Raw genomic sequence first — 27,890 nt, 5'->3', positions numbered from 1 at the left:
GAGTTGTGAAGGGAGTGGGGGTGGGAGGAGGATGCAGTTGGAAACGTGGTCTGAGGCTCTGGAGGATGGATCTAGGCGGGCCAGGCTAGAGGCAGGCAGCTGTTGCAGCTCTCCAGGTGAGAAAACACGGGCCGAACCCGGGCAGGAGGGGCAGGAGGGGAGATGAAGGACTGGATCAGGCACCAGCTTAGGGGGTGAGACCCACAAGTTTGGGCCAGTTTTCATTCGGTGTGGGAGTGAGAGGCATTAGGAGTCAGGCTTCCGACTTCATAAATGACTGGGTAGGTGCTGGAAGTGCTCCTGAGATGGGGACCAGCTGAAGAGGAGACAGTTTGGGGTATGAATGGGGTAATGGAAGAGGAGGTGTTCTGTCTCAGATGTGCTGAGCCGAAGTGTCTGAGGGAGGCGGCTGTGTGGGTCTGGAGCTCAGGGGAAGTGACACCAGAGATACCAGTCTGGAAGTCATCAGCATGCTGGCTGGCTGGCTGGCAGCATTTCAGCCCACACTCAGCCATCTGTTGGCTTGCAGCCAGGGCAAGTCTCCCTTAGAAGCCCAGTCCTGCCTGTGAGTCCTGCCAGGAGGCTGGAGACAGCCTTAAGGACAGGCCAAGTGGACACAAGCATGGTCTGACGAGGACGCCTGGCATGGAGCCTAATTTGGCAAGCGGCACAGGGAGAGCAACAGCCAGGGATTCCCCTTCTGATCCCTGCCGTGCATTCTCCTGCATGACTGGGCATGGTGGTGGTTTTGTGTTTGTTTTTGTTTTTGACTAAACGTATATATTTTTTTAATTCCAAAAAGTAAAGTTGGTGGAAGGGTGACTCAGTGAGGACCTTTTGGGGTCAGGTTCTCACCATCTTGTTAAAACACTGCATGTGTATGTACTCTGTGTCCCCGTAGCCCCACTTAGAGTCTCGTGTCCCTCTAAGTTAGCACAAGATGGCATGTATAGAGATATTCACATCAGCCTTGTTCATAACCATAGCCTGTTAGAACCAATAGAGTATTCATCAACAGAGGTATTGTTAAATAAGCTATGGTCTGTCTTTACAGTGGAATACTATGCAAATGCTAAAAAGCGTGAAGTTCTATAAGGACTGATTTAAAAATATATTGTTAATATATTCCCACTTTAGTAGAATACTATATGCACATGGAAAAGTGTTTGGAAGCATAGATACCATACGGTCTAGAATGGCAGCCTCTGGAGAGAGGGATTGAAGAGGCTGGGAGGGGAATATGTGCGTTTTTTATATTTTTTATTTTATGTACTCTTTGGATTTATTGCAGTGAACAAATAGTTCATAATTTGAGACATCTGATAAAGACATGTAAAATAAGGGAAATTAGAGCACATAGATATGCACAGAGAAGCTACTCACACCCAATGGCCAACCATGAGGAGACCTCTGCTGGTGACCCTGGACATCTGACTTGCAGATTTTGGTTCACAGCCTGCCAGGGCTGGTCTGAGTCTTAGGGAACCCCCATCAAGCCCCTTCTTTTTACACCTGAAGACTCAGAGCCCAGGGGCTACGTGAGGGCCCAGGCCAGGGCTGGACACCTCTGGCTGGTGACCAGGCCAGAACCCCAGGGCTCCTGTCCAGGTACAGCTCATCTGCTCACGTCTCACCTGGCCATCTTTCTCTTTTCTTCTTCACCTCCTCCCGCCTTGCTTTTCCTTTCTTGATTACATCTTGCGCTGATATATACTTCAGCACAGGACCTGATAGCCCCTGTTTCACAAGCCCTGCCCCAGAGGTCATGTCAGAACTTGCTCTGCCGGGTGATAACACACTTTGCTTGGATTTACTCAGTGATCTCTTGGGCTTGGTTTCTGAGGTGGAGCCAGTGTCTGATAGGGCCTTTTGAGGTAGCCTCAGCATAGGCAAATGTGAGCCATCCAGGACCCTTGGGGATAGGCTTTCTGGGTGGCCAGGGTTTCTGGATGGTAGAGAAGGAAAGGCCCCAGTACTCTTAATTTAAATATTTTGCATGGCACCCTTCTGGAATGTATTGGTCTCCCTTTCATGCTTTCTTGTGGCACACACGGAGCATAGCAGAGTTTCTCCCACATCGGGGCTGTTAGACTTCAGATGGAAAGAACCGCTGTCCCCGAGGGCCCAAGTCGGCTTTGGGTAGTTTGGTTCCTGCCGCCTGTCAGACTGCCCACTCGCCCATCCTGCTGTAGTTAGGGTGCCTGCTGCAGCACCCCAGACCCTTTTTCTAACTCTTAGCTGTTCTTGGGCTTTGGGCTCAGCGGTCAGACATACTGCAGCTAGTTAGACGGTCTGCATCAAGAGCAAATAGGTGTGAGGACATGAAGTAGTGGCCTCTCCTATAGATCGTCTGTGCCTGCTCAGGGTCAGGAGCCTCAGGGTCCCCCTGGGTCGCCAGGACCCGTCATGAGTTCTGTGTGAGGTGGGGCGTCAGGCAGACCATGGCTTCCTTTCTGGCTGGCTGTGGGTGCTCAGCACGTGATTAAATACGTCAAAGCTTATTTGCCCGCCTATGAAATGAAATCACTTGCAGGCTGTGAGGATTCAGCAGCACAGTGCCTCGCCAGAGTGAATGCTCAATAGATGTTTCTGTGATTAGATGAGTGTCCACTCGGTATTGGTGCTGGCAGACGGCTAGGCTTTGGTGTACAGGGGAGGAGAACCTAAGGCCGCCGTCCTGGAGGGGTGTGCCATGTCATAGATTGTCCTGTGTCTGGGTTATTAAGCACCTGCTTTTTGAAATGTTTTTAAAGATTTAATTTTTTAAAGTAGGCTCCACGGCCAGCATGAAAGCCACCACGGGGCTTGAACTCACCATTCAGAGATCAAGACCTGGGCTGAGATCAGAAATTGGATGCTTAACAGACTGAACCACTCAGGTGCCCCTAGAAATTTTTTTTTTTAAGATTTTATTTAGGGGCACCTGGGTGGTCTCAGTTGGTTAAGCAGCTGCCTTTGGCTCAGGTCATGATCCCAGGGTCCTTGCACGTGCTCTAAAATAAATAAATAAAATCTTTTAAAAAGTTTAAAGATTTTATCTGTTAGAGAACGCATGCGTGTGCACAGGCAGGCTAGGGGCAGGGCACAGGGAGAAGGAGAAGCAGGCTCTCTGCTGACAGGGAGCCCATCTTGGGGCTCAATCCCAGGACCCTGGAATCATGACCTGAGCTGTGACATGAACCACCCAGGCACCCGCCCCTAAAGATGCTGTAGTCAGGGTGCCCTGACTTTCAAGACTTTTTAAATAATCGCAGCACCCAACATGGGACTCAAACTCACAACCTGGCGATCAAGAGTCGCATACACTACCCACTGGCCAGCCAGGCACTCCAGCACCTGCTTTTTTAAGATATGGCATTAGGCAGTAGAGGCAGGGTAGGGGTGGGGTGGAAAGCTGGATCAAGGGATTTGAGGGTCTGGCTGAGCTGGGAAACAAGAGTGTAGGGGACCGAGGATGCCCAGGCTTCCTCTGCAGTCTCTCCAGTTTTGCTCCTCAGAAGGTTCTGTCTTCAATGATGCAAGACGGACCAGTCCACCCCCAGGGAAAAAAAAAAAAAGACCAGTCCCTCATAACCACACTCAAGCTCACCTTGTCTCCATCGGCTTTCCCAGACTCATTTCTACCTTGGGCCTATTCCTTGTTCTTTATGACACATTCCTGTGTGGCTTTTCAGGTGCCTGCAGCCTCCCCCCCCAGGGATCACTGGCTGGGGGGAGATAGTGACCAGAAGTCTGAGGCAGGGATTAGATTGGAGGGGTGTGTTGAGAGGGAGAGGAGTGGACCCTTGCTGTTTACAAAGCCATCCTCCCTGCGGCCACAAGGTGGTGTGCCATGACCACTCGGCTGCTAGAGAGCAGAGGAGGGGTGTGTGGCTAAACTAGTGACTCAGCCAGGCTGCCTCTCCTCTCCTTCTCTGCACAGCATCTGCCTGTGGCCACTGTCCCTTGGAACTCTGTCCTGGGCCCTGCCTCCCTCACCCAAGTCCTAGTTGGCCTTCTCAGATTACGTAGGACTCATGGCTCAGTGTCTCCTGTCTGTCCATCTCTTCCTGTCCTCACCTCCCTGTGTCCCAGCTTCCTGGGTTGGGAAGGAGAAGGCCAGGGGACATTCTCTGAGGCTGTCCACCTTGGTTCTGAGTGCACGCTGCTCCAGGCTTAACCATCACGCTGTCCTCATATGTCCCCACCTGGGTCATGCTGGTGGCTCCGACTCAGAGCAGCAGCTGCAGCTCAGTGTACTAGCCATGGACCAGGGGTCTCAGGGGCTCCAAGCAGGAGTTTGAGGCTGCCAAGGGATCAGGGCCATACTTCCCAGGCTCCCAGAAGCACCACTCTTCCCCACGTGGCCTCCACTCTTGTCCTGCAACCCTGGGCCCTCTAGGAGAGGGAAAGTTCATCCTCAGGGCAGACTCCTTTTCTCCCAAACTCCTTCAGCACTTTAGGGGACACATACAGGTGCACATGGGTAGAGTGATTCTGGGAAAGGTCCAAGGTAGGCACCCCAAACTCCATAGGCACTGTAGGTACACACGGTCATGCTGGACAGGGATTGTTAGCAGGTGACTGACAACTCTTCTCTTCCACTCTGCACCCCAATTTGGGGGACCTTTCCATCAACCTTCCTGGCTTCTGCCTCATCTAACACCTACTTGGCTGATTTTTTTTTTTTTTTAATCTTGTCTGCACTGGCCTTCCTCCTCTTTTAGAGGCGGGAAGATCAAGACTCTGAAGGGCCACTTAGTAGGTTTGGCTGCTGTTCTGTAGCCTGGCACGTGCTCTGCCTGTCTGCCTCCAGCACCCTGTAGCATAAGGGCCTGGACTGGGGCTACCCCCGTGGGAACTTGAGTGGTCCTGAAGAGTGGCAGGCAGGCTTGTGGCAAAGGAAAGGGGTGTGTGGAGGAACAGCCCTGACTGGGTGCTGGGTGCTGGGCACTGATTTCCTGGCCAACTCTGGCCTGGCCCTGGGCACTTGCCCAGACCTTGTCTCTCCTTGGCTACTCAGGCAGCAGTTTTTTCAGGCCTTAACCTCAGCTGAGGCTTTGCATTTGGCTGCCGGCTGGGGCTTCCCCTCTGAGGAATTATCTTGGTGTCCTCACTGTTGCAACTCAGTCTTCCCTGCCTTCCCTTGCTCTGGTGGCTGCTCAGAGGCTCCACAAGCCCAGGCCTCCCCTGCACCTGCTGTCGGTTCTGCCAAGGTTCCTCCATGGGTACCCAGGCCTCTAGACTCACCCTGAGCCCTTGCATGGCCCTCAGGGGCTGAGTTGTGGAGAGTCTGTGTGATCTAGGCCTGACCGGGGTAGAGGACGTCAGAGCTGGCCAGCCTCCTGGAGGTGAACTTATCCAACCCTCTTCTTTACCTGGGAACTTGGGTCCAGGTGAAGGCCAAGGGCTTGCTTACAATCTCCTGACACCTTCGTTAGCTCCTCCTGTCCAATCACCCGACAGTCTTTGGTTGTTTCCTTCTTATTCCTGCATATGTTCACTGAAGGATGCCTGAACTCTGCCTGTGTGTGGCGCCCGATTCAGGCAGTGGTGGTCAGGTGAAAAAGACCCTGCTTTTGGGGCCCCTCACCATTCCTCCAGGCCTTGCCACACGGTATCTAGCTTAGAGATTAAACGGTCGGGAGTTGAGGAACCTGGGTGAGCTGCAACACATGGCCTAGCACACAGGGCCCTAAGGCAGCCAGGGCATGGCTTGTAGCTCACCCAGCCTCCCCACCCGCTTACCCCTTTAGGCTCCATGGCAGATACCAGGTGGTAAGGCCTGGGGGAAGTGAGGGTCCTGGCTCATCATGCTCCATGTCTCACTGTCACCCCATTTCTCCATTGGCCTCCATCATTGGGACCTAGCCTCTGCTGTGAGGCTCCCTGAGCAGGTGACCACCTATCCTAGGGGCTGGCCCAAGTCCACAGCACTGATCATGCTCAGTCTGGCGTGTTACTGCTTACCCTGTACGTGTCCTGCCAGGCCCTTGAGCAGGGTGGTTAAAGGGCTCTGAGGGTACTATACAGGATCAGCCCGGATGCATACTGCTCCTGCCATTTGCTGCCTGGCCCAAGCCACTTGGCTCTGCTGGTCATGGGTATGGGATGGGTCAGCTCTGCTTCTGGCCTGGCCTGTTCAGTCCAGTTTCTGTAAGCTGTAGTAAATGAGGCTTTGTGCTAAAAGCAGCATGGCTCGTAGCCCCAAATGAGACTTGATCCAGTGAGCCCAGCCATACAGCCTAAGTCTAAGCAAAATGAGTATTTCCATAGCTTTGGCTCTAGGCTTTGCAGACCTGGCAGGATCCTCCAGCCAGGATCCAGCCTGACCTGGCTTAATCTCACTGTGAGTAGTAGCCGCTGGGGGCCTTAAAACTGCCCTTTCCCCATCCAGGTGAGCTCCAGCTTCCCTTAGTGTCCTTCCTCCAGAGGTCTATGCGAGTAGAGCAGAAGCCGCACACGACGGGCTGACGGGATTGCTCCGGTGGTGCAGGCCCGTGGGCCCCGGGTCCAGACGTGGCCTTGGGCCAGCATCCGAGCAAGCTCACTGCCACAGCTGGCCCTGCCTGGCTGCCTGGCACCTGGCCGTGTGGGACCACTTTACGTCTCTCGCTCACACCAGGCCGACTTCACATCTTTGGTAAAATGAAAAGCTCTTCCTTGCAGCCCCAGATCCACTCCCACCTGCAGGATCTGTAACTGTGTGGCCAGAAAGAGCTGGCTCAAGGTCAAAGTGCAGGGCAGCAGCCGAGGTGTGGCCACCGCCTCCCAGGGTGAGGCTGGGCCTCTTGGTTCTCAGGCTGGGCTGTGGCAGGGAAACACAGGGAAGCTGCCTTCTAAGCCCTGTGTCTCCTGGGACGGGCCAGTCCCGTGGAGCCTTAGGGCCTGGGTGGGGATGTTCTGGTGAGGGGATATCCAGGCGGATCTCCGCTCAGTCAGAGGAGAGTTTCTTGGAACTTGCCCTGGGTGCAGCAGTAACCAGTTCTGCCCCTCCCTTTGGCACAGGGGACTGTCGCCTGCCTGGCACCCTTTTGACTGTCAGATAGGTTGACTTCCTCATGGGATATGAGGGATGCTTTCATTCTCCCAGCAGCAGGAACGAGGTGTTCCTAAGAGCATGAGGGTAATTAAATGTGGCTCCACCACCACCTGCCACCTGTCTCAGAGCAGAGAGAAGGGTAGTAAACCTGGGTTGGACACCCTGCTGCCTCCAGGACATGGGGAGTGACCCTCCCATTTGATCCCTGCACCTGGTGTGCTGGTGAGTAGTGCCATGGGCTCCTGGTGTCAGCTGGACCACCTCTGTGGATCAGTCCCATCCCCCTCTGTGAATGCTTCACCTCACTGAAAGGCCTCCAGCGTGAAACAAAATGCTGGTCCAGGGACCAAGGAAGGAGAACTCTCTGTCCTTTCCCTGCAGGGTCTCTGCGGAACGCCAGCTGAAACCCAGTAACTTGCATGTGGCCATGCCAGCAGTGGACTCCAGGTTCTTCCCGAGACTGCTGGCCCGCCAGCCTGGGGGCTTCCCATGGAGCGGGAGCTGCCCTTGGCCGTACCACCTCCTGCCTGCTCCCAAGACCCCCAGGACAGCAGCTCAGGGTGTGGTGGATGGTGCAGACTGGGGTCCTAGCCTCTGTGTGCGCGGGGCTGCCAAAAGCTCTATATTATCATGCTGGTAGGTGAAGTGGGACCTAGGCTTGGGGACAGGAGTCCTGGATGTTGAGCCAGCTCTGTTCCTTCCTCCCTCAGAGACAGCAGAGTGGGGCCTGTGTGTTTATATGTGCTCGCTGCACAAGGCCCCCCACAGCCTTTATAGTGAGGAGGAGGACGTGCCAGACGGAAAGGGTCGGGACAGACCATGGGGAAGAAGGGCAGGGGCATTCTTCAGAGTACCGAGTAGGACAGCCTGAGCAAGGGCTGGGGTCGAGAACACGTACCACCTGACTGGGGCTGAGGGTCTTGGTTAAGAAGCTCCAGGTGGGCTCCTCTCTGTCTGGAGAGACGGACTATGGTGTACTGTGCTCAGTTCTAACACTGCCTCTGCTCAGTGTCTGTCACCGGTGCCCCGGAAGCCTGGCACTGCACAGCCTTTCACCAGGTGACCGGCCAGGAGCCCGGATCCAGAGGGATCCACAAGCTGCTCAGAGGCAAGCTGTGAGACAGGGTTTGAACCCAGGTTACCGTGGCTCCAGAGCTCAGGTTCTCTCTCCCCTGCCGCGCTCAGCCATCTAAGGAGCAATGTCCGAAGCCAGTGATCTGGCAAAATTGGGCTGCAGAGGGGGGCAGGGGGCAGGGGCTGCGGCGTGCACCAGCTGATGGATGATAGATAGATTTGTGCTGGCCAGGACATCGCAGTTGGAGGGGTGAGCAGTGAGGAGGTTCTGGAAGGACAATGGCAAGGCGGCCCCTGAGGGAGCGGAGGAAGAGCTGGCATTTGATAGGACGAGCTGGAACTCAGGGTTGGTTGGTGTTATGTGAGGTTTGCAGGGGGCCTGTGATGGGCCCTGGCAGAGGTCGGGGGGTGAAAAAAGATGCTTAGTCTGTGTGTAGGCCCCAGGTACAGCCAGGGTTAACGGTTTCCATGCCGTGGCTCCCACACTGGAGTTCCAGATGTGGTGCTCTGACCCTGCAGAGCCAGCCAGCCAGTACACACATCTGCTTTGGAGCTGATAGAAAGGAGAGGTCTCAGCCACCCCAGAGCCTGGGGAGGCGACTCAGGCACAGCGCATTTGCTGAGGCGGGGCTGTGGCTCCACTGGGCCACCAGCCTGGCCATCTGCCCGAATCTGTCCATCCGTCTGAGTTTGCCTGCTTTGAGCCCCTGGAAGTTGCAGCTTTAGAGAGCCTCTGGGGCAGAAGAAGCAGTGGAGGTAGAAGCCAGTTCAGTCTCTTCAGAGTAGACCCCTCACCTGGGCGCAGGGACGTGGTGGGGCAAGCTCTGAGGCCCCGTCACCCTGAAAGGGAGTGGCAGGGTGGGCACGCTGGGCTCTAGGGAGCAGATTTGCACATCTGGTTTTACTCAGCGGGCCGCAATTCCTGAAAACCCCTGAGCTCCCCAGGAGAGCGTCGTTGAGTGACCTCTGGAAAAGCAGAAGTGAAGTCTGGGAACACACTGTCCTCTCACGCTGTGCGGTGGCCAGCTGGCCAGCAGGGCCCCTCCGTGGGCCATGAGGCCATGGGTGAGTCTAGAGCAGGGGGCCGCCCCGCCTAGTGTACTGTGCCAGGAGCCGCCTCGGTGCCTGCTGGGCCCCTGGGGAAGTGTGGGACCAACCCCCTGGCATGGGCCAAGACCCTCCCTTCCTGTCTCCCTGGGGCCCTTGGGGAGGGGCTCCCGAGGCTCGGGGGCTGGAAGGGCCACGTGCTGCCTGCCCCTGGGAGTCCTGGAGGGGCTGAAAGATCACTTTCAGGGCTGGCAGGATCTGGGAAGGGTTTCAGGAAGTGGATGGGGAATAGGGCTGCCCAGCTGCCACCTCTCAAGGCCTGGCTGGGACTGGCTGCCAAGCCCACACTTTGTCCTACGCAGAGAAGAGAGTGCTGGTCAGGCCAGGTGTGCCCATGCCCTCTTGCTAGTCAGGGGCTGCGTGGTTGAATCAGAAGTGCCAGCTGGGCCCAGGGCTGTGCTGCTGCGGGGTCCTGGCCTTGAAGACGCGGGCTGAGGGAGAGGCAGGAGGTTAAGGGACAGGGGAAGCTATGGAGCCGGCTTGATTGGGTGTACTTGGTGAGCCCGGGGGGAACAGCCGTGCAGGTAGGGTGGGGCCTTCAGAGAGCTCAGCAGAAGCCTGCTGGAGCTAGGGCAATGATCTTTGACATCGGCAAACTCAAGGCCAACAGTGGCGCCCTATGGAAGGGGGAGGGCAGAGGCGTCTCTGGCTGAGGAAGAAGCCCTGTTTCCTGCCCTTCCGGGGCTTTTTCCCTAGGGCATCCTGTAGACTTCCCTGAAGCACTTGCTTGGGACAGAGATCATAGGCAAGTTGCCCTCGTGAGAGCACGGGACCAGTAGAGCAGAGAGTTGATGACTGAGACTGAGGTGATGCTAGGGTTGAGGGCATGGGGCCTCACAGACTGTGGGCAGGAGGCAGGGCTCTAGCTCTGGGGCCACAGAGGCCGCTGGGTAATGGTGACAATGACACGCTGAAGTTGGAAGACTTCACTCTAGTGATGTTGTGAGAGTGGACTTGGGAGCAGGGAGCCAAAACATGGGACAGGAGGCCAGCAAAAGGCACCATGGTGGCAGGGAGGCCTGAGTGGCACTGGAAGATGGGAGTTGTGGGGAGAGTCACTGTCATATTGGGACAGGCCACCCTGGGAAGCAGAGGAGGTATGGGAAGGTCCTGGTGGGGTGAGGGGTGCTGAGGAGCAAGCCCAGAGCCCTCAGGGGAGGCTGGAGGCACTGGGAAACTGAGTTGGTGGGCTTCCTCTGAGGAGGGGTTTAGGTCAGACTGCAGAGAGAACTTCCTGATAGCAGCAGCATCCTCTTGGACATGAGAAATCAGCCTCTGAGGAAGTCTCTTGCTATGAGAGCTCCCAAGCTGGCCAGACATTCCTGGTGCTGGGCCACGGATGGGAGGATTTGGGGTAGACAGCTGGGCTTGTGGGTAGACCAGAGCGGTCCCCTGAGTGCGTGCTAACCAGAACACAGCTCATGCCTCAGCCCAGGCACGTCTGGAGCTCTCAGGGGCTGTCACCGAGGCTGTCAGGCTGCTGAGCTTAAGGCGCAGAGCAGAACTAGCCCCTGCCTTCTCAGAGCCCCTGGCGTCCTTGGCTGCCCTTGGGGGCTGGGCCAGGGCTGGGTGGCCGGGTCTCCCACGAAGCTCTCAACAAGTTCCAGGCCTCTCCTCCTGTGTTTGGGTCCCACCCCTAGGCACACCCCCTTCTCTGCATCCCTCAGAGACAGCAGGAAGCTGCTGGTGGTGGTGGTGGAGGGGGGGCGGTTCTAGCGGACCTCCTCCCAGCGCTGACGACTGTCTAAAGGGCTCGGGGCTGTCCGTAAGTGGTCCTGGACACCAGGTTACTTGAACCGGGTCAGAGCTGGTTCAGAAGCCCTGTGTGGTCCAAGCAGAGGGATCGGCTAGCCTGCCTGCCTCCAAGTCGCCTTCTTGGCTGGCAGGCTGTCCCCTCTCCCTGGGTCACAGGGAGACACAGGGCTTGGCCAGGGAAAGTGGTCTGGAACGGCCCTTTGACATCATCCCTGGGGGCCTTTAAAAATGAGTTTCCTGGTAAGGAAGACTCCTTGGGCTTTGGGCAGGATTCTCAGTAGAGTCTCCCGGGTTTGCTCCGATCTGACAAAAGCCAGCAGAAACCACGCAGCCGTCTGTGCTCCAGCAGTGCTGGGAGCTGCGGCTTCCCCAGATGCTGCGTCAGCAGAATGCAGCAGCCAAGGCACAGGGGGGTTTGCTGTCAGGCCTGTGCTGAGCCCCACGGGTGGGAGAATGCAAAGAAGAGCCCACCCCTCAGCTTTGCACCTCTCGTTCACATGCACATGTTCCTGGCTTCTCTAGGAATAGACATTGCCACGGGGGATACCAGAGGGGCTTGCTGAGGCATGACGTCAGGTGGGCAGTGAGTGTCCAGGCTGCCTCCAAGGTCATGGAGGGGGCAGCCCTGGCCACTCTCACTCCTCTGCCCCCTGCCAGCTCTTCTGGGACTAAAGTAGTCTAGGCAGTTGGGTCCATATCCAAAAGGCCCACCTTGGGCCGAGGGCCATGGGAGAATGTGGTCAAGGATGTAAAGGGTGGGGGAGGAAAGGAGGCCAGAATTGGAGACAACAGAATCCACCAGGTTTGATCCACATCCTGGCCCCTCTACACCTGACTGGGACTCTGGATAAGTTTTGTGTTCCCTCTGATTGCTCCTTTCTAAGTCTGTGAAATGGGCATGGCTGGGAGGCCCAGTGCACAGGTCGCTCCTGGCACGGGGCTGAGTACACAGCAGGGACCTCTCTGTTTCCAGTTAGAGTGGGTCTGGGTTTCCCCTGGTGTTGGGGTGCTGACTCCCACTTCACCAGTGTATTAGATGGCAAGTCAGTGGGAGCTGGAGAACAGAGAGGGTACTTGGCAGTGGGGAAGTTGTTGAGCGCGCTTTCCCAGCGAAGAGAAGCCCTGTTTCGAAAGGCAGAGGTGGGGTACACTGCTGGAGAGTGGAGGCTAGGGTGCCAGCATTTAGGGAAGCCTCTAGCAGCGAATGCAAAGATGCTTTGGAGGGTAGGTGGCAGGAAGCTAGGCTGGGGCCCAGGGCCTGGACTAGCTGTCCCAGAGCAGAGTGGGGTGAGGCATGAGGGGCCCTGCTAAGGGGCCTGGGTTTTGCCCTGGGTTTTGCCCTGTACATCTGGCCTGGCCTCTGCACCCAGCTGTGCACTGGAGAGGAAGGAGTCTTATCGCCTGAGATGGGCTCTCTGCTGGCTGCAGTGGCCGGGTGGATCAACGAACAGGTTTGGTCTGGCAGCTGCCGCACTAGACGGTCTGACCCAGAACACTACATTCCAGCCCCGGCTTCCAGCTGCTGTCCGCTCTGAAGCTTCCCCTAGTGGGGATGTGAGCACCTGCTGTGCCCTGGCCAGAAACCCCTGCCCACTTTGTTTTTCAAGCATCATAATGTGTGATAGATACAAGTATATAAAATCAGGGCATGAATATGACTTGATAAATTAAGTGGAATTAATTTTAATACTGTAATAAAAGGGATCAGGTCCTATTCGCACTCTCTGTTCCACCCACAAAAACCCCTTCAAGAACATTAACGATCTCTCAAAACTGATCAGTTGTGTGCAAGTAAATCATGTTTCTTTTAAAAAGAATTGTGTGCTTTTTCAGGGTCGAGGATGTTAAAACCTGACACATAAGGCCCATTACTAGAGGTAGGAATACAAGGTGATGTACTGTTCCAGCAACCATCAGTTATAACCATCAGTTAAGGTTACGAATTTTTCTTTGACAACCAAATGGGTAATTAAACATTGCAACAACTCGAGTACCACTGAGCAAAACACCTTCTCTCACCCTTGCCTATTCTAAGCATAGGTGGACCTTGGCCAGACCATGGTAGGGACAGGGAAGAATGGAACCCAGGGCAGGGACTTGTGGCAGACGGCCTGGGGTGAGGACATAAGAGTGTGCACACCTCCTGGGCCAAAGGCAGCCAAGTCCATGGGGTAGAGCAGGGGGCTGGTGGCTTCTCCCTTTCCTACCTTGCCCTTGGTTCTGTCCTACTTTTGGGTGGCTGTGGAGAGAAGGGGGTGTGAGTTGGCAGGGCAATGGCAAGAGCAGCAGGTGGTGAAGGCCTCCTGCAGGCCTCACAGGGTTAAAGTCCATTCTGTGAGGGCCCAGGAGCCACAGAGGACATGAGTGCTGGCGGCCACCGGGTGCCACCCAGAGCTGCAGGTAAAAGGCATTTCACCCAGGGGCATGCACGCCCCTCCCTCCCTCACCTCCCCCTCTCACATACCCTTTCGTCTCTCCTTTCGCACACCTAACCCCAGGCTGGGAATGTTTTTCTCTCGGTGGGGTGCAGGGATAGGGGCTTCACAGGGAGTTATGTGCCACACTGTCCCTTCCTTCGAAGCAGCCCGGGATAGCATGGCCCTCCAGGCCCACAGACAACACAGGGAGGCTTGATCAGGGGGGCTTGTGGCAATGTTCACGAGTGTGACCCTTTTTGTCCTCCCCTGGGCAACCTTCCCAGGGGACAGAAAACACGTCGTCCCTTACAGCAGAAGCCGGCCTTGGCTTTTGGGCCTTCATACACGCACGCACGCACGCACATACGGGTACCTTCTCAGCCACTGTTCTTGGTACTGCCATCGCTGCTACAGTGTCCCCCATTTCAAAATCCAGGAGTAAACCCACCTACTGTCCTCACCAACACTATCCCCAGACTTTTGTCCATCCCCCAGTTACTTACTGAGCATGAAAACGCAGCAGAACATGCTCTGTTCTAGGCTCTAGGACAGCGCAGTGACCCCAGATCCCTGCTGTCGCGGAGCTTATGGGTCACTTGACGGGGGGAACAGGTGTTTGAAGAAGAGCAGCATATGTGAAGGGACAGGGTCATGAGGCTGCAGGAGAGGTCTTTGAAGAGGGGATGTCTGAGAAGAGAGCATCACTGTCTAGGCAGAGGGACAGGGAGGGCCCCGATGTGAGGACGTGCAAACAAGTGACATGCGTCGCCTCGTGTCAAGACTGCGCAGGCTGCTGGTGGAGACTAGACCGGGGGTGGGAGACAAAGGCAAAAGCCCGGTGACTGTTATGTTGTTGCCCGGATCCCACTGGGTCTCACCGGACCTTCCCACCCAGGACCCTTCTGCTTGTCCTCTTGTCCCTTTTCCCTGGCCCCATCCCTGATTGCTCAGAAGAGCCTGGAGGATGGGCCTGTCTGCCTCCAGCCACTCCTGCAGCAAGCCCGGTCTTCCCTCCCAGCCTCATCTCCCCCCATGCCACTCATTTGCCCTCCAGGCCACTTGTCACTCAGGCCATCCTGTTGGCTGTTGCCTTTGTATGTTCCTGTCCCTGCCCTTTGCTCTGGCCCAGCCCGGCATGTTCTCTCATCCTCTCCGTCCTATCTCAGTGTCCACTCAACTCCTGCCTCCTTTATTTTATATGCATTGTTTCTGCCCGGGGTGTGTTGCTTGCACTTCTAGCCATGAGGCTCTGGAGGGCAGGGTGCACATCTTACCCTGCTCTAGGTTAAGGCCACCCCAGAGACCACCATACAGAAGGGCCTCAAAGGCTATGGGTTGGGTTATGAATGGCACCTTGGGTTGGTGTTTCCAGGCCATCTTGTCATTTGGAGGAACAGTTGTTCTTCTGGTGCTTGGCCTCTGGGGCCCAGTGTACTGGCTCATGGCCCAAGGGTCTGGGACATCTCTGGAGCCTTGGTCTGACGGCCCCGGAGCCAACAGGGAGGGACAGTAGGTCAGGGTAGCAGCAGGCCACAACTCCAGGGGAGAGACCGGGGCTCAGAGTTCGGGTGGGTACGGGGTCTTGGGGTCCTGAGAGGCTCAGCATGGCCAACTCTCACCCTCCCATCCCCCCGCCTTGGCTTTCAGACCTGAAGCTGCACCTGCAGAGCACAGACTACGGCAACTTCCTGGCCAATGAGGCGTCGCCGCTGACAGTGTCAGTCATCGATGACCGGCTCAAGGAGAAGATGGTGGTGGAGTTCCGCCACATGAGGAACCACGCCTATGAGCCACTCGCCAGCTTCCTGGACTTCATTACGTAAGCATGCCCTGTAGTGCCTTCCCCTCCCACTGGGCAGGATGGCTGCAGCTGCTGCGGCTGGCCTAGCGTGGGCTCAGGCCGGCTGCCCGCAGAGTCTTCCTGGACTGTGTGGCTGGGCTGGTCATTCGCGACCCTGGACCTCCAGGCCCCCACCAGCCACTACACTACTGCCTGGGAATCTGGTGGCAGGCAAGAGTGTCCCACACTGTAGTGTTGGATGGAGCCCCTTTCCCTGCACCCTTAGCATTACAGAGATTGGGGTGGGGAGACCAGGGATGATGGGAGCACTTTTCCTCTCTCACCCTGCAGCATCTACACTGAATACTCGCTATATCCCCACTTCCCATCCTGGGATCAGGGCTAAGGGGATGGGCAGAGCTCTGGAGAGCCAGGTTCTTGGAATGGACCATTCAGGCCCTCTGGCCCTGTCTGGGCTGAAGCCCATTCTCCATCTTCTCTGTCCATGGCCTTGAATCTTAGGGAGACGGGGGAGGCTGAACACCTAGCTGCCTTTCCCAATTCCCCAGGTCCTCATGCTTATGACCCTTGATTGCCTAGCTTCCCCACTGTCTAACCTTTGGGTGTAGCCCTGCCTCCACTAAGCTCCTGGGGAAGCTAAGCGGAGGAAAGGCCCCCGGGACCTGCAGGCTAGGGGAGGGCACTTGGGTAAGGCAGCCTCTGCTTGCCCAGTATGCCTGTGGAAACAGGGAGATAGAGAGGCTCCCTCTGCCAGGATAGCCCGGGAGTCATGAGCCAGGGCCTAGTGAACAGAGATGGTCCCAGAGGTGTGATTGGTGGCTAGCTTAAATGAGTGTGCTCTGCCTTAGTGCAGTGTGTGAGTGTGTTGTGGGGAAGCACTTCCAGGTACTCTTCTGGGTACTATTGAGCTTTTACCATTCCCTGATTTCGGTGCTGCCACCCTCCTCCTTGGGACTTGGCACACCCGCCTGGCTAGGTGCTTCCGCCCGTCCTGATTCCCATTCCTAGCAAAGAGTGGCCACTTACTCAAGATGCACTAGCTCAAGGAGGGGCTGCAGCCAGAAGGGCTCCCTTCTTGAGTGGAGGCCACAGGCTGGGACCCCTGAAGGGCTCAGGGAACCTGCCCAGGCTGGGAAGCAGTCTCTTTCCCAGCCACAGGCCTCCTTGCTCTCCTGGCTGGGCCTATAATTACACCTCCCTGGCTCTGGTCAAGGTACAGACTACATGGTCCTTCTGGGGCAGGAGGCCAGAGATGGGGCATGTCTTGTGATGCTGAGTTGGGGGGTCACACCAGAGTGTCCCATGTGTCAGTCAACCCCTGGCCTGGGCCTGTGTACCCCTTGCTCCAAGGCCAGAGCTGGGGACATACCAGGAAGCATTTATTGCCAGAGCCCAGCCTTCACCTTGTTTGCACAAGGCTCTTTCAGCTTCCTGATGAATGTTCTGGCCTTGCCAGCTAGGCTGGCCAGAGGAGGCCTGACCCATGCCAGTGGTGAGAGGGCAGTTGTCATCCATCCCACTGCCCGCTTGGCCCACCCGCCTGTGCAGCCAGCTCCTGGCCTTTCTTGGTACCCTTAGAGGCTTGGTCGCAGCCTGCCAGGCCATGAAACTGGAGAGGGCTCTGAGCGTGACTGAGGCCGCACAGCCGCCAGCTCTTTGCTGGAGGCTGGCTGCAAGCACCAAGTGTGCTTAAAGCAGCCGAGCGCTATCCTGCGGCCGGCAGTCACTTCCCCGCCCCTTCCATTCATGGGTGATCGTGGCTGAAGTCTTCCCATCTCCTCACTCCTGCCCTCACTCAGGAGGAGCTCAGCAGCCACGTGTCAGCCTGTCTGAGCCTGTGGCTGCTCGTTCCATGACCTCGTCATCTGCAGTGACCCGCTCTTCTGCTCTCCACTTCAGCCACCCCCACGGATGGCTACCCAAGGCCATGTCACTGCTGGAACTGCTCCACCCCAAAATCGCTGAGTCAGGCCCCCCCTCTCTACCCACAGTCTTCAGGCCCTCCAGCCCACTCTCAGTCCCTTGTGGGACGCGGGTTCCGGACTCAGCAGGACACAGGGCTTTGCTTCCTCCCCTGCTGCCCCTTCTGTCTTCGTTTTCCTCCCTTCCCAGCTGAGGTTCCCTGGTCCATCATTTGAGCACTCTTCTGCCAGCATCCGCAGCTCTCTTGGCCGCCCGGCTTCTGGTCCCGCCCTGGCTGGCAGCCCCCCAGCCCTGGAGGAATCCCAGCAGCCTCTGGCCTGGAGGCGCCCTCCCCCACCTCCACAGCCTGGAGCAAAACTGGGGAAGCCGGCCTTGGGCGGTGATCCCTGCTGCCAGACGTGCTGCTCACAGCTGGCCTGGGCTTGTCTTTGCCCAGCTGGCTGTTTGCCCTCCCTACCCAGCTCCTGCAGCCCCCACCTCACCATCTTACCCACCACCCCTCTCCTGCCCCCAGCCTTCTCTCTGGGCAGATGGCCCACCTTCCTCCTCCACGGAGATGGTAGAAACCAGTCACCTCCCAGCACCGCATCTGTGTCCACAACCCTGATCTGAAGGCAGAGGCTCCCTCTTCTCTTGGGTCCTTCTGCCAGAGTCCTGAGTCCCCTCACCCCACTCCCTGGACCCTGAGTGGCCACTCACCTGTACTGGCCTGTCTATACAGCCACCTTCCCCTTCCAGATTCTTCACATCAACATCTGAACAAGCGCAGATGTCTACACCATTAAAAACCCATCTCCTGGGGCCTACGCTTTTTACACTCACTATCTGTTCTCTCACCTGTGCCCCCACCCCTGCCCATCCTTTGAGTCTCCAGTCTGCTCCCAGCCCTTCCATCACTCTCCCACAAGGCCCTGATCAAGGTCACTACTGACCTTTATGCAGCAAGGTCTCCAGGCCTCATCAGGAGCCACGGCCCTCAGCCTCCAGCAGTCTCCTCCCTCTCACGGCGTCTCTGCCATTTCACTCCTGCCTCCCTGTCTGCTCTTCTCCTCCCCTGCACCTCCTCTGCTTCCTCCTTTCTGGGTCATCCCACAGTGTTGCAGAAAGAAGGGATCCCTTCCGTCGGGCCAGGGCCCGTCCAGGGCAGCTGCCCCAGACTGGGAACTCACACCTGGCTTCTCTGACGAGGGGGCTATGTGGCTGAGGGGAAGGGTGTTTAAAGGAGAAATTGAAGGAGCGGGGGCTTCTGGACTGAGGGAACCACACGTGGTCTCAGCAGCTGGAGCATGGATCCTCAATCCTAGGGGTGTCCAGAGGAAAGTCACCGGAGAGGAGAGTGTGGTTCCGCCAGAGAGGGAAGCTGTCAGCTAGTGGCTCCATCCTGAGCGTGAATACTTGAAGGAACAGTGCCATCACTGCCCACAGACAAAGCGGGCCCAGCCGGGGTGGAGGGTGGGATCACCATGAGAGATCAACTTAGCTCCATCCCTCAGAGTCTCTTAGTTGCCTTCGGAGCTGCCCCTGGATGGCTGGAACAGGATTCCCCACGAGGTGATGGGTTCCTTGTCACGAAGGTATGCTAAAAGGTGGTCAAGGCCTTTTCTGCCCTCCCATGGCGAAAGACAGTGTCCAGTGGTTTTGTAGATCCCAGCCAGCCTTCAGCCAACACACATGACCAGTATCAGCTCTGGGCTAGGCCCAGCGCCAGGAGGGAAGGGGATGTATGAATGCAGTGGGACGGGTGCCAGTGGTGGTGTAGACAGCTCCTGGAGAGGCCTGTGGGCAGCTGCTACAAATGGATCCAGGGTCACAGGAGGCTTTCCGGCATTAAGAGGACTCCCGGATCGGGGGGGTTAGGCCACTCAGGAGAGTAGGTGGCCCGAGCAGAGGCAGCTGCCTGGTGTGGGGCAGACAGGCCTTGAGCGAGCGAGAATCCGAGAAGTAGGCTGTCATCAGTCATGTAGTCTTGAAACGATTTAGCTCGATATGATGGCGATAAATGTAATGTGTCACCGTACTGAAGGTCCTTTCTGGGACCCAGCCATTAACTTGCTTTGTGACTTGGGGGGGAGCCTCTATTAGGCTTTTTCGGCACTGGAGGGCGATCTGATCTGGGCCATTGCATGACAGCTTCCCATAGGAGAGTAGATCCTGAAGGGGTAGCTGGGAAAGTTGCTTGTGAGAGGCGAGTCTGGTCTCTGGGGAGTCTCAGGTGGGCCTCAGAGGCTTTTGTCTTTAGATGAGTGAGCCTCCTGGAGGGTGCCATCCCCCGTAAGCAGCAGCCAGGTACCCACTGGCAGAGCCTGGGCATGGTAACCTCCACCATCTGGGAGGGGTGAGGTCCAATCTTACGTACCAGGGACCTCAGTGCCACTAGCTGGAGTGGGTAGCTGGAAGGAGGCTTTGTCCCAGGATGGTGGGGTCAAGTGCCCCGTGGGCCTTTTAGCATACGTGCCTTTCTGCCCAGAACTTTCTACACCATGGGCCACGGAGGTATCAGATTACGTTAGACCTCCCTATCCTGGCCCTCCAGCCCTCTTTTTCCACAACCACTGTTTTTGGGTCCCAGCAGGGTCTATACAGGCTGGGGCTCCAGACCTGCCATGGTTGCTGGGTCCTGCATTAGATCTGGCTTCTGCCTTGAGGGAGAGCCAGCAGTGACACTCTTTTCCGGAGACTGAGGGAGAGCATGCAGGAGCTCTTCAAGGCCCAGAAGGCTTAGGTCAAGTGGGAAGACCCAGCTGGGCCTCTGGGGGAGGGGCGGGATTTTAATGATAAGGTCAGGACCTCACTAGCTTTGCTGTGGGCTGCGTTTCAGTTATCCTGATTGCAGAGGAGAAACTGAGGCTTGACAGGTAGTATGCTGAGGCCACAACTTGGTATCTCTGTTCACTTGCTGCCCTGGGCAGCTGTGCAGGACTCTGATGTGATCAAGCACAAGTACTGTTTATGAGCAGCCTCTGCTGGGAGCTGTAAGATGGACAGACTGGCAGAGGTACCGAACCATCGGGGCCTCCTCGCCAGTGCCGGGCCAGCCCCCAGGGCCAAGATGAGAACATGCAAGCAAGCCATGCGTCTCCAGCAGGTGGCGCCAAAGGGCACAGCAGAGGGACAGGGCTTGGCTAGGGGCTCTGAAGACTTCTTGAAAGAAGGGGCTTCCTAAACCCCAACCCGAGACTTCTGTGGGCCCCAGCTGAGTCTTAAAGGCTCAGGGTGAGGGAGGCAGAGGAATACAGACTCCCCACTCCCACCCCACAAGGGCCTCTTTGGCCTGGCGGGCAGCCGCCTGTCCACTCCCCAGCTGTCTTCCTCTGGAGGGAGACGCTGACCAGCTGGAACCTCATTCTCTCCTATCGAGGCCAAACGAGGGGAGGACTGGTGGAGTGGCTTTCTGGGGGCAGGGAGGCAGCTGCTGAAGCCAGGCGAGGAGGAGGAGGATTTCCCTGCCTGCTGAAGGCCTTGGCCTTGGGGGAGAAACAGACTGCCTCGCCAGCACCATCTCTGCCAGGCCTACTCTGCCTCTTTTCTCCCAGGAAAGATGATTCTGGCTCTCACTGGGGGAGAAAAGCAGGGGCTGCTTCTGCAGCGACCCTGTAGTTGACTCGGAGAGGGAAGAGCCGGGCCTGGCACAGGATTGTCCAAGGCTGGCCTAGCCTGGGTTAGAAAGGGGCCCTGGAAGGGGGTGGGGATATGTAATCATAAGTGGCCCTTAATTGGCTCAGCATTTTCCTTGGTGCCCAGCCAGGACTTCTAGCAGGAGAGGCTGGGGGTAGCTAGGGGCTGCTACCACTGGCCCCCACGTCTGCTGTCAGGGCTGAAACGTGAATCATAGCTGGCCTGTTCCACATCACTGGAGGGATAACAACAAAGCCGGCGGTAGAGTCTTCCCACAGGGCTCTCCTCTGAGTCCCAGCCAGGACTCTGAGGAGTACCAGTGCCTCCCTTGGGCCCTGACCCCAGCCCATCCCCAACATAAACAGTTTCCCCGAGTTGTGGACACAAGGAGTGAGGAGGTTTAGAGAAAGAAAACTGGCTTGTGCGGATCCCTCTGAGAAGACAAGGCTAGATGGGGAGTGTAGTGCCAGGGCCTGGCTGGGACTCAGAGGAGAGCCCTGTGGGAAGACTCTACCGCCAGGAAATGGGGACATAGAGCTCATCTGCCCGGTGGCGTGGCGGGGCTGAGTGCTGTACTCTCTCTTACTTCTTTGGACACTGGAGTTGCTGATGCTGGTGGTTGTGATATCAATAGGATAATATAGGCCTAAGAAGTATGATCTCCCTGTCCCTGTCCAAAGGGTTGTGAGAGTGTAGAAGAGCATCTTCAGGGTGGGGGCGGGGATCTTTGTGGCTGTCTCGGGGCACAGGACGGCTGGAGTGGGGCTGGATGGGGTGTCGGTAGGGGCTGCGGGAGGTGACATGGAGTCCCGTGGTACTGTGCTGCATGAGGTTCTGGAGGCATTGGGAACAAGGGATGCTGTCCAGGGTGGAGGGGATGCAGGCTTGGGCTGGAGGCCAAGGCACAGAACTCCAGCGAGCTTTCTCTGAAGTCCCTCTGCTCTGCCAGCTCTGTCAGGTCAGGGGCAGAAGGCTGGCCATTTGGGCTTCTTGGCTTGTAGCTACAAATGGGCCCCGCCTGAAGCCCTCAGTTTGAGAAGGGGGGGGCTGTCTCTTCTCAGTGCACATCCTGTCGCTGACCCAGCCGGTTCGGGGGCGGAGAGAGGGCAGCTGCCTGGCCCCAAGCCCAGGAGAGCAGAGGTCGCAGCAGGGCGCTGGGCTGGGTGGGAGCTGGGGGAGGGTGCAGCAAGCAGGGGGAGTGGGGGTCAGGCCAGGACAGGAGCTGTGACTTCTTCCTCCTGCAGCCTTCCTGGAGGGCCTTGTGGGAGCTCCCCACATGGCTGGCCCTCTGAGTTGAGGCCTGGGCCACCCCTTTCCCTTTCTTCTCTTGGTATTTAGGGCCACTGCCCACCAGGGAGCTTCTGTGGACAGCTTTGGCCTTAGGTGCTCAAAATACTTTTCCAGGACAGGGGCCTAACTGTGGGCCGCCCAGAAGCTAGGGCCAGGCCTGTGCTCAGTGCCCACCGAGGGCGGCAACCACCACCTCAGCTCTGACCCTGCAGGTGCCTCTCCCCCCAGGCCTCTTCCCCTCCCCGTACCCTGAGTTCATCACTGGAGAAATGTGGTTACTGCCACCTGACTGTGCCTGGGGCCTTCCCCCATCTTCACCCCATCCCCACATAGGTGACTACACAGAGCTCTGCCTCAGCTCCTTTATGGCATTTAAGACAAGGTCGGAAGCAGAGCGTGCCCCTTGCCATGTCTGAACCGGGCGCCCCACCCTCCCCAGCTCCACAGCCCCCTCTGCTGCCCATGCGCTCTCCAGAGCATTGAGCCAGGGGAGCCTGGGATGACCTGAGCCCCTCCTCCAGGCCTCTGGGTCTCCTCCAGGCCTCCTGGGTGGATACCTGGCCTAGGCCTCTGGCCTTAAGGAGGAGGCGGTGCCCTGCCTTTGGAGTGGGGCTGCACAGGGCAGCTATCTACCTGTTCCATCTCTCCCTGACCTGGGGCCCTACTCCAGAGGGGCACTCCCACGGCTCCTTCCGGTCTTCCCTCCTTCTCTGGTCTCTCCCCACCCTACTCCTCAGGCTTTCCTCCCCTTGCTATCCACCCTCTAGCCTTCCCCACCCAGCAGCCAGACCGACCCTAATGGGACTGTGTACTCCCTGCCCGCATCCTGCTCATGGATCCCTAGTGCTCCACATGCAGTCAGAACCCTCAGCCTGGCCTGGAGTACCAGTGTCCAGGCCCCAGCCTGCTGGCAGCACTGCCCTGGTTCCCTCCCTCTGCCAACCCTGAACTGTGCTCAGTTCCTCGAATGCGGCAGGCACTCGGTGAATGCCTCCAGGCCTTTGCACACACTGTTCCCTCTTCCCAGAACACACTTTCATCTCCCAGTTCTTTCATCCACCAGGCTGGCCTTGCAGCCCCCTCCTTGTGCCCTGCTGGAACTGTTCGCACCGTGGGGTAGTTACCTGTTCTCAGCCACTGAAGGGGCGCGCATCTGTGCCACCCCCCAAGGGAGGGGCCATGTGTGTCCCGGACTCTTGGCGCTGGAGTATAGGGGTGCACCCGGGCAGGGAGGTGAGCCAGTGGTGCTGGTCTTCAGTGCCCTCGAGGCGGCATCACCACGGAGGGGTGGAGGGGGGTTGTGCGGGGTGGGGGCAGGGCACAGTGCTGGACTAGGACTTGCAAACCCCCCTCCCTGACAGACTTCCCTGCTGTTGTGTGCCTCCCGCAGCTACAGCTACATGATTGACAACGTCATCCTGCTCATCACGGGCACGCTGCACCAGCGCTCTATCGCCGAACTTGTGCCCAAGTGCCACCCGCTAGGCAGCTTTGAGCAGATGGAGGCCGTGAACATTGCGCAGACACCTGCCGAGCTCTACAATGCCATTCTGGTGGACACGCCCCTGGGTGAGCCCCTGGGGCGGAGGGGGAGGAGGGGGGCAGCACCTCCTTGGGGGGTTCTTGTGGAGGACGCCTGGGGGGGGCTGATACTGAGCCAGAAGGGGAGGCCTGCCCCCTGCTGCTTACCTTTATCTTGCCCTCAACTTCCCTCCCATTCTCTCACCCTCTTTCTGCCCCTTTCCTGTTGCTCTTGCTGGGCCAGGCAGGCTACCCCCAGGGCCTGACTCGGAGCATTGTAACTTGGTGAAACTGGCCAATTTGTCAGGATGCAGAGAAGGGCTGAGCTCATGGAGAGGGGAGAGGCCCGGGTCCCTCAGAGTCTTGGGAGCTCGAACTGTGCTCGACTGTGGCCCCAAGTGGGGCTGGAGTGGCTGGCTGCCTGTGAGGCAGAGGAGGGAAGCAAATAGCTTCACTGGCCTCCACAGAGCAGGTCCCAGGGGCCAGGTCAGGCAGTGTCCGGCAGGATGCAGGGTTCGTGTCAGAGGCCGAGAAAGGAAGGGGAACTGGGAGCTTCCTGCTGGGCCCCACCTAGGCAGTGCTGGCTCCTGCCTGTCTTGGAGGCTGGGGAGAAGGCACTAAGGCTGTCCCCAGCTAGTGCCCTCATAGCCACAATCCTAGTCCCCAGGGCACCACCTCCAGGAAGCCTCCAGGGTTAAACCAGTGGGTTCTAAGCTGCACTTGTTTCTGTGCTAAGAGGCCTGAGCACTGCTTGCTGGGCATATCTGCCATAGGCTCTCCCAGTAACTCTGAGCTAGTTCTGGGCTGTTTGTGGCTTCTCAGTTTCTCCATCTTTAAAGAAGAGACAGACTAGGGCCCCTGTCAGGGGAGGGGGTTCTGTCCTGCTCTGGCCTCCACTTTCAGCCCAACAGTGGCCCTCTGGGTCACTGGTCTATGCCCGCCCAGCTCATTCCTTGTCTGAAAGAGAAGGAGGCTGGTTTTCCAAATGTGGGCCTGAGGCCCTCCTGGGGGTTGCAGATCTGTGGGCATCAGGCCCCAAATCCACAGCTGCCCCTTAAGGAAGGAGGATGTCATGGCCTCTTATGCAAGTCTGTCTTTGGCATGGTCTGAGCTTGGGTCTGCCCCAGAGGCGATTAGATCATGTTATGGCTGGCCGCCTCCCTTATAAATCAGTTTTAGGAGTAAGGATGCAGGAGAAGCTCAGGTCAGTGCACATGGCCCCAAGTATTGCTTCTGCCACTTCCAAGGCAATCGCCCAGGCTGGGCTGGGAGGCCCCCAACCCCCAGCCAGCTGGGCCTTGTGGCAGGAGCCCTCTGTGCCCTGCAGGGTGGCTGAACAACAGCTGGATTCTTGCCTAGGCTGAGTCCAGTCACCCACCCTCACCCCCACATCTTTCTTCCCCAGCGGCCTTTTTCCAGGACTGCATTTCAGAGCAGGACCTTGATGAGATGAACATCGAGATCATCCGCAACACACTCTACAAGGTAGCGCCCTCGCCGGTGGTGGGGCCTGGCCTCTGGGCGGGGGCCCCTGGCGTGGCGGGCGGGTGGTTTAGGTGGGGTGCCGGGACAGCGTGCAGCTGCACCAGGCTCCTGTCCTAGGGCCTTCTGCACTCCCTCGCTGGCTCCCGCGATGGGCGCAGGCTGCATGGAACAGGTTCTCCGTCTCGTGGCGCCTGCGGCAGGCCCTGATAAGATCAGCAGGAGTGCCTGGCCTGTCAGAGCTGGCTCCTGGATGGCCGCCCCCCCGCCCTGCATCCAAGAGGGTCATGGGCTGCCACCCAGGCCATAGCGTTCAGGTTTACCCCGCCTGGACTGTTGCCAGCAAGGGCAGGCTTTGAGCAGAGGCAACAGTGTGCTCAGTTATGGTGGAGGGAGGGACCCAGCCAGGTGTAGCCAGGTCACCACGTCCTTCTCAGGCCTAGAACCAGTGTCATGTCCCAGCATCCGCATCCCCAACCCACCTTCTGCTTCCCCCCAGGCTATAGCACAGGTTGGTGACCGCTGGAGATAGAGTGAGCTTGGGATTCATGGGGTTGCACTGCGCTGGCCTGAGAGGCTAGGACCAGGGCTGGGAGCCAAGGCAGGGGGCTGGCCAGGGACCAGTGAAGGCCATTTGGGACAGACTGGGCTCTGGCCGTAGTGAGGCGCTGAGCTGTGGTGCCAGGACCCCTGATGGGCTGCAGCCAGGAACATGGATCAGCAGTAGGCAGGCTCCGACGTGGTAGCCCAGGCCAAGAGTCCTGCTGACCTAACCCTGAGAACATCTGTCTGTCAGATCTTTACCGTGAAGGTCTTCTCCTGCCTGGGTTGGAGCTAGGGGGCCAACACTCGGCTGCCGCTTGAGCCCAGGCCCTCCAGTCTCCCTCCAGGAATCTGGGCTAGAGTGCAAGGGAGGCTCTGGGGGTAGGTGAGGAGCCTGCTTGTAGGTTGCAGGGGTGTAGGCAGGGGAGCAGCACATGCAGAAGCAAGCATGGAACGTGGGCCAAGTGGCAGGCAGTTTGCTGTGGAAGTGCAGGTTTCAGATGGATAGCAGGACACAGGTCTGGAAAAAGAGGGAGACACAGGATCTAGTCACCCAGGGCCTGGAGTGCCAGGCTAGAGTTTGAACTGTATCCTGCGGACGGGGTCAGCCAGTGAAGGTTTGCAACGGGGCAGAGTATCATCAGAAAGGCCCCTCTGGCAACAATGGGGAGGACAGAGCAGAGACGTGAGACTAAGGTAGGAAGATTGCCGACGACTTTAATCGTCAGGACCGCCCCAGGAGGTAGGTGGGCATTACTATCCACACTGGTAAGATGCGGAAACTGGGGGCTCAGAGAGGCAGGTGGGTTGCCTGAAGCCACTTTCTAGACTTTGGCAGCCCTGGATCACACCTGGCTCAGCCTGTTCGCACAGCACGTGCTCTCATCTGCCCTGCTAACAGGGAGGCGGGCCAGGCAGTCAGCCGAGGCTGTGTGCGCGCACACCATCTGAGTGCTCCTGCCCGCCCAGCTGGCCTGCTGCTGGGATCCCTGCCCTGAGACTGGGTGAGGGGTGCGGCTGTCCCCCCAGCCTCACCCACACCCTCACCGGGCCTGACTGGTTCTAGCTGGAGTCACTGGTGAGGGCTGCTCGGGCACCAGCTCATAAACACTGATCCAAGGCTGAGGGCGCCATGCCAGGACCGCCCGCTCGCAGGCAATGTCCCAGCCCAGTGGCCACAGATGGGAGATTAGACGGACCCTCAACCGCCTGGCGGGTGGGAACTGTAGGCAGCTGGTGTAGCAGCCATGGCTGGCAGGCTGCAGGGGACAGGGAGGGGGTAGGGAGGTCACCTTGGTACCTGGGCCTTTGGGGTCTTGCCAGTTTCTTCAGCTGCCCTAGCTTCCAGAAGAGAGTCTGGGTCTCTCCCATCATCTCCCCCGACCCTGGGTCAGCCTTTCCAGGGACCGGTATGGCTGGGGAGAGGCTGGTGGCTGCAGTTTGGAACTGCAGGCCCCCCTGGGGCAAGCCTGGAGATTTGGGGACAGCAAGTTTGGTTGGCTGTGGGGAGAAAAGTGGCTGGGGACAGTTGTAGAGGGACTAAACTACCACCAAGCCATGGTAGGACTGGCAAAGGTTTCTGCCACCCAAGCCCTCTGATTCTTGGGGATCTGCTGTGCTGGGGTCCACTCTCTCCTTTCAAGCCTCTGGCCCCCTGACCTGTCCTAGACTTCTGTTTCCTGTGACCCCAGTGGTCACCACGGGCCTCCTCCCGAGCCCAGCTTGCCCACTGCTGCTGGCCAGGCTTTGCCTGTGCTCATGGACTCCTGGGTCTCATCTCACCTCCTTGGAGCAGCTGGTGGTGGGTGGAAAGGTCTCTGAACCTTGGAGGGCAGACCTCGGTGCCGAAAGCTTTCCAGGCCTCCCAGCTGTCACCCTCAACCCTGAAGAATAATCTCTAGCCTGTGGAGCCAGAGTCCCTGTGACCATGCCACCAGAAGGGACCCAGGAGGATCTGAGTGAAGGGAGCTTCAGGGCGGGGAACGCAAGACCATTACCCTCTTGACATGTGCCTGGTTGGTTTTATGAGTGAGTGCTGCAAGGGAACAGAGGGCCTGAGCCGACCTGTCCTTTCCTTATGCTCAGCAGATCCAATTTGCCTGGGCAGGAAATGCTCATTCCCACCACAGCCCATGTGTCCAGCCATTGCACTGCAGGGCTGACGTCTGTGCAGGCAATAACCATCCCTCAGCAGGAGTGGGGCTGACAATTTGCTTCCTGCTTCCTGATGCCTGGAGCTACCTGAGGGGTAGGAGTTCTGTGAGGTGGAGTGCCAGGAGGGGCCACAGCACCCAGACCAGACTACCTCCATGAACTCTCAGGAGTAACCTTCCTTCACTAA

General features: G+C 57.8%; 1 protein-coding gene across 1 annotated transcript in view; it reads left to right on the top strand.

The window, feature by feature from the left end:
- The window catches only part of ATP6V0D1 (ATPase H+ transporting V0 subunit d1), a 35,476-nt gene that overhangs the window by 5,955 nt on the left and 1,631 nt on the right, over window positions 1-27,890 (top strand). The window contains exons 2-4 of the mRNA XM_026495000.4: window positions 15,022-15,193; window positions 23,394-23,572; window positions 24,930-25,009. Of these exons, the coding sequence (XP_026350785.1) occupies window positions 15,022-15,193; window positions 23,394-23,572; window positions 24,930-25,009 (431 nt within the window). The remainder of the gene's footprint in view (window positions 1-15,021; window positions 15,194-23,393; window positions 23,573-24,929; window positions 25,010-27,890) is intronic.

Source organism: Ursus arctos, unplaced genomic scaffold (genome assembly GCF_023065955.2).
Source record: "Ursus arctos isolate Adak ecotype North America unplaced genomic scaffold, UrsArc2.0 scaffold_19, whole genome shotgun sequence".
Classification (NCBI taxonomy): domain Eukaryota; kingdom Metazoa; phylum Chordata; class Mammalia; order Carnivora; family Ursidae; genus Ursus; species Ursus arctos.
The sequence above is the reverse complement of the archived record's forward strand: the minus strand, read 5'-3'. Positions and strand labels throughout refer to the sequence as shown.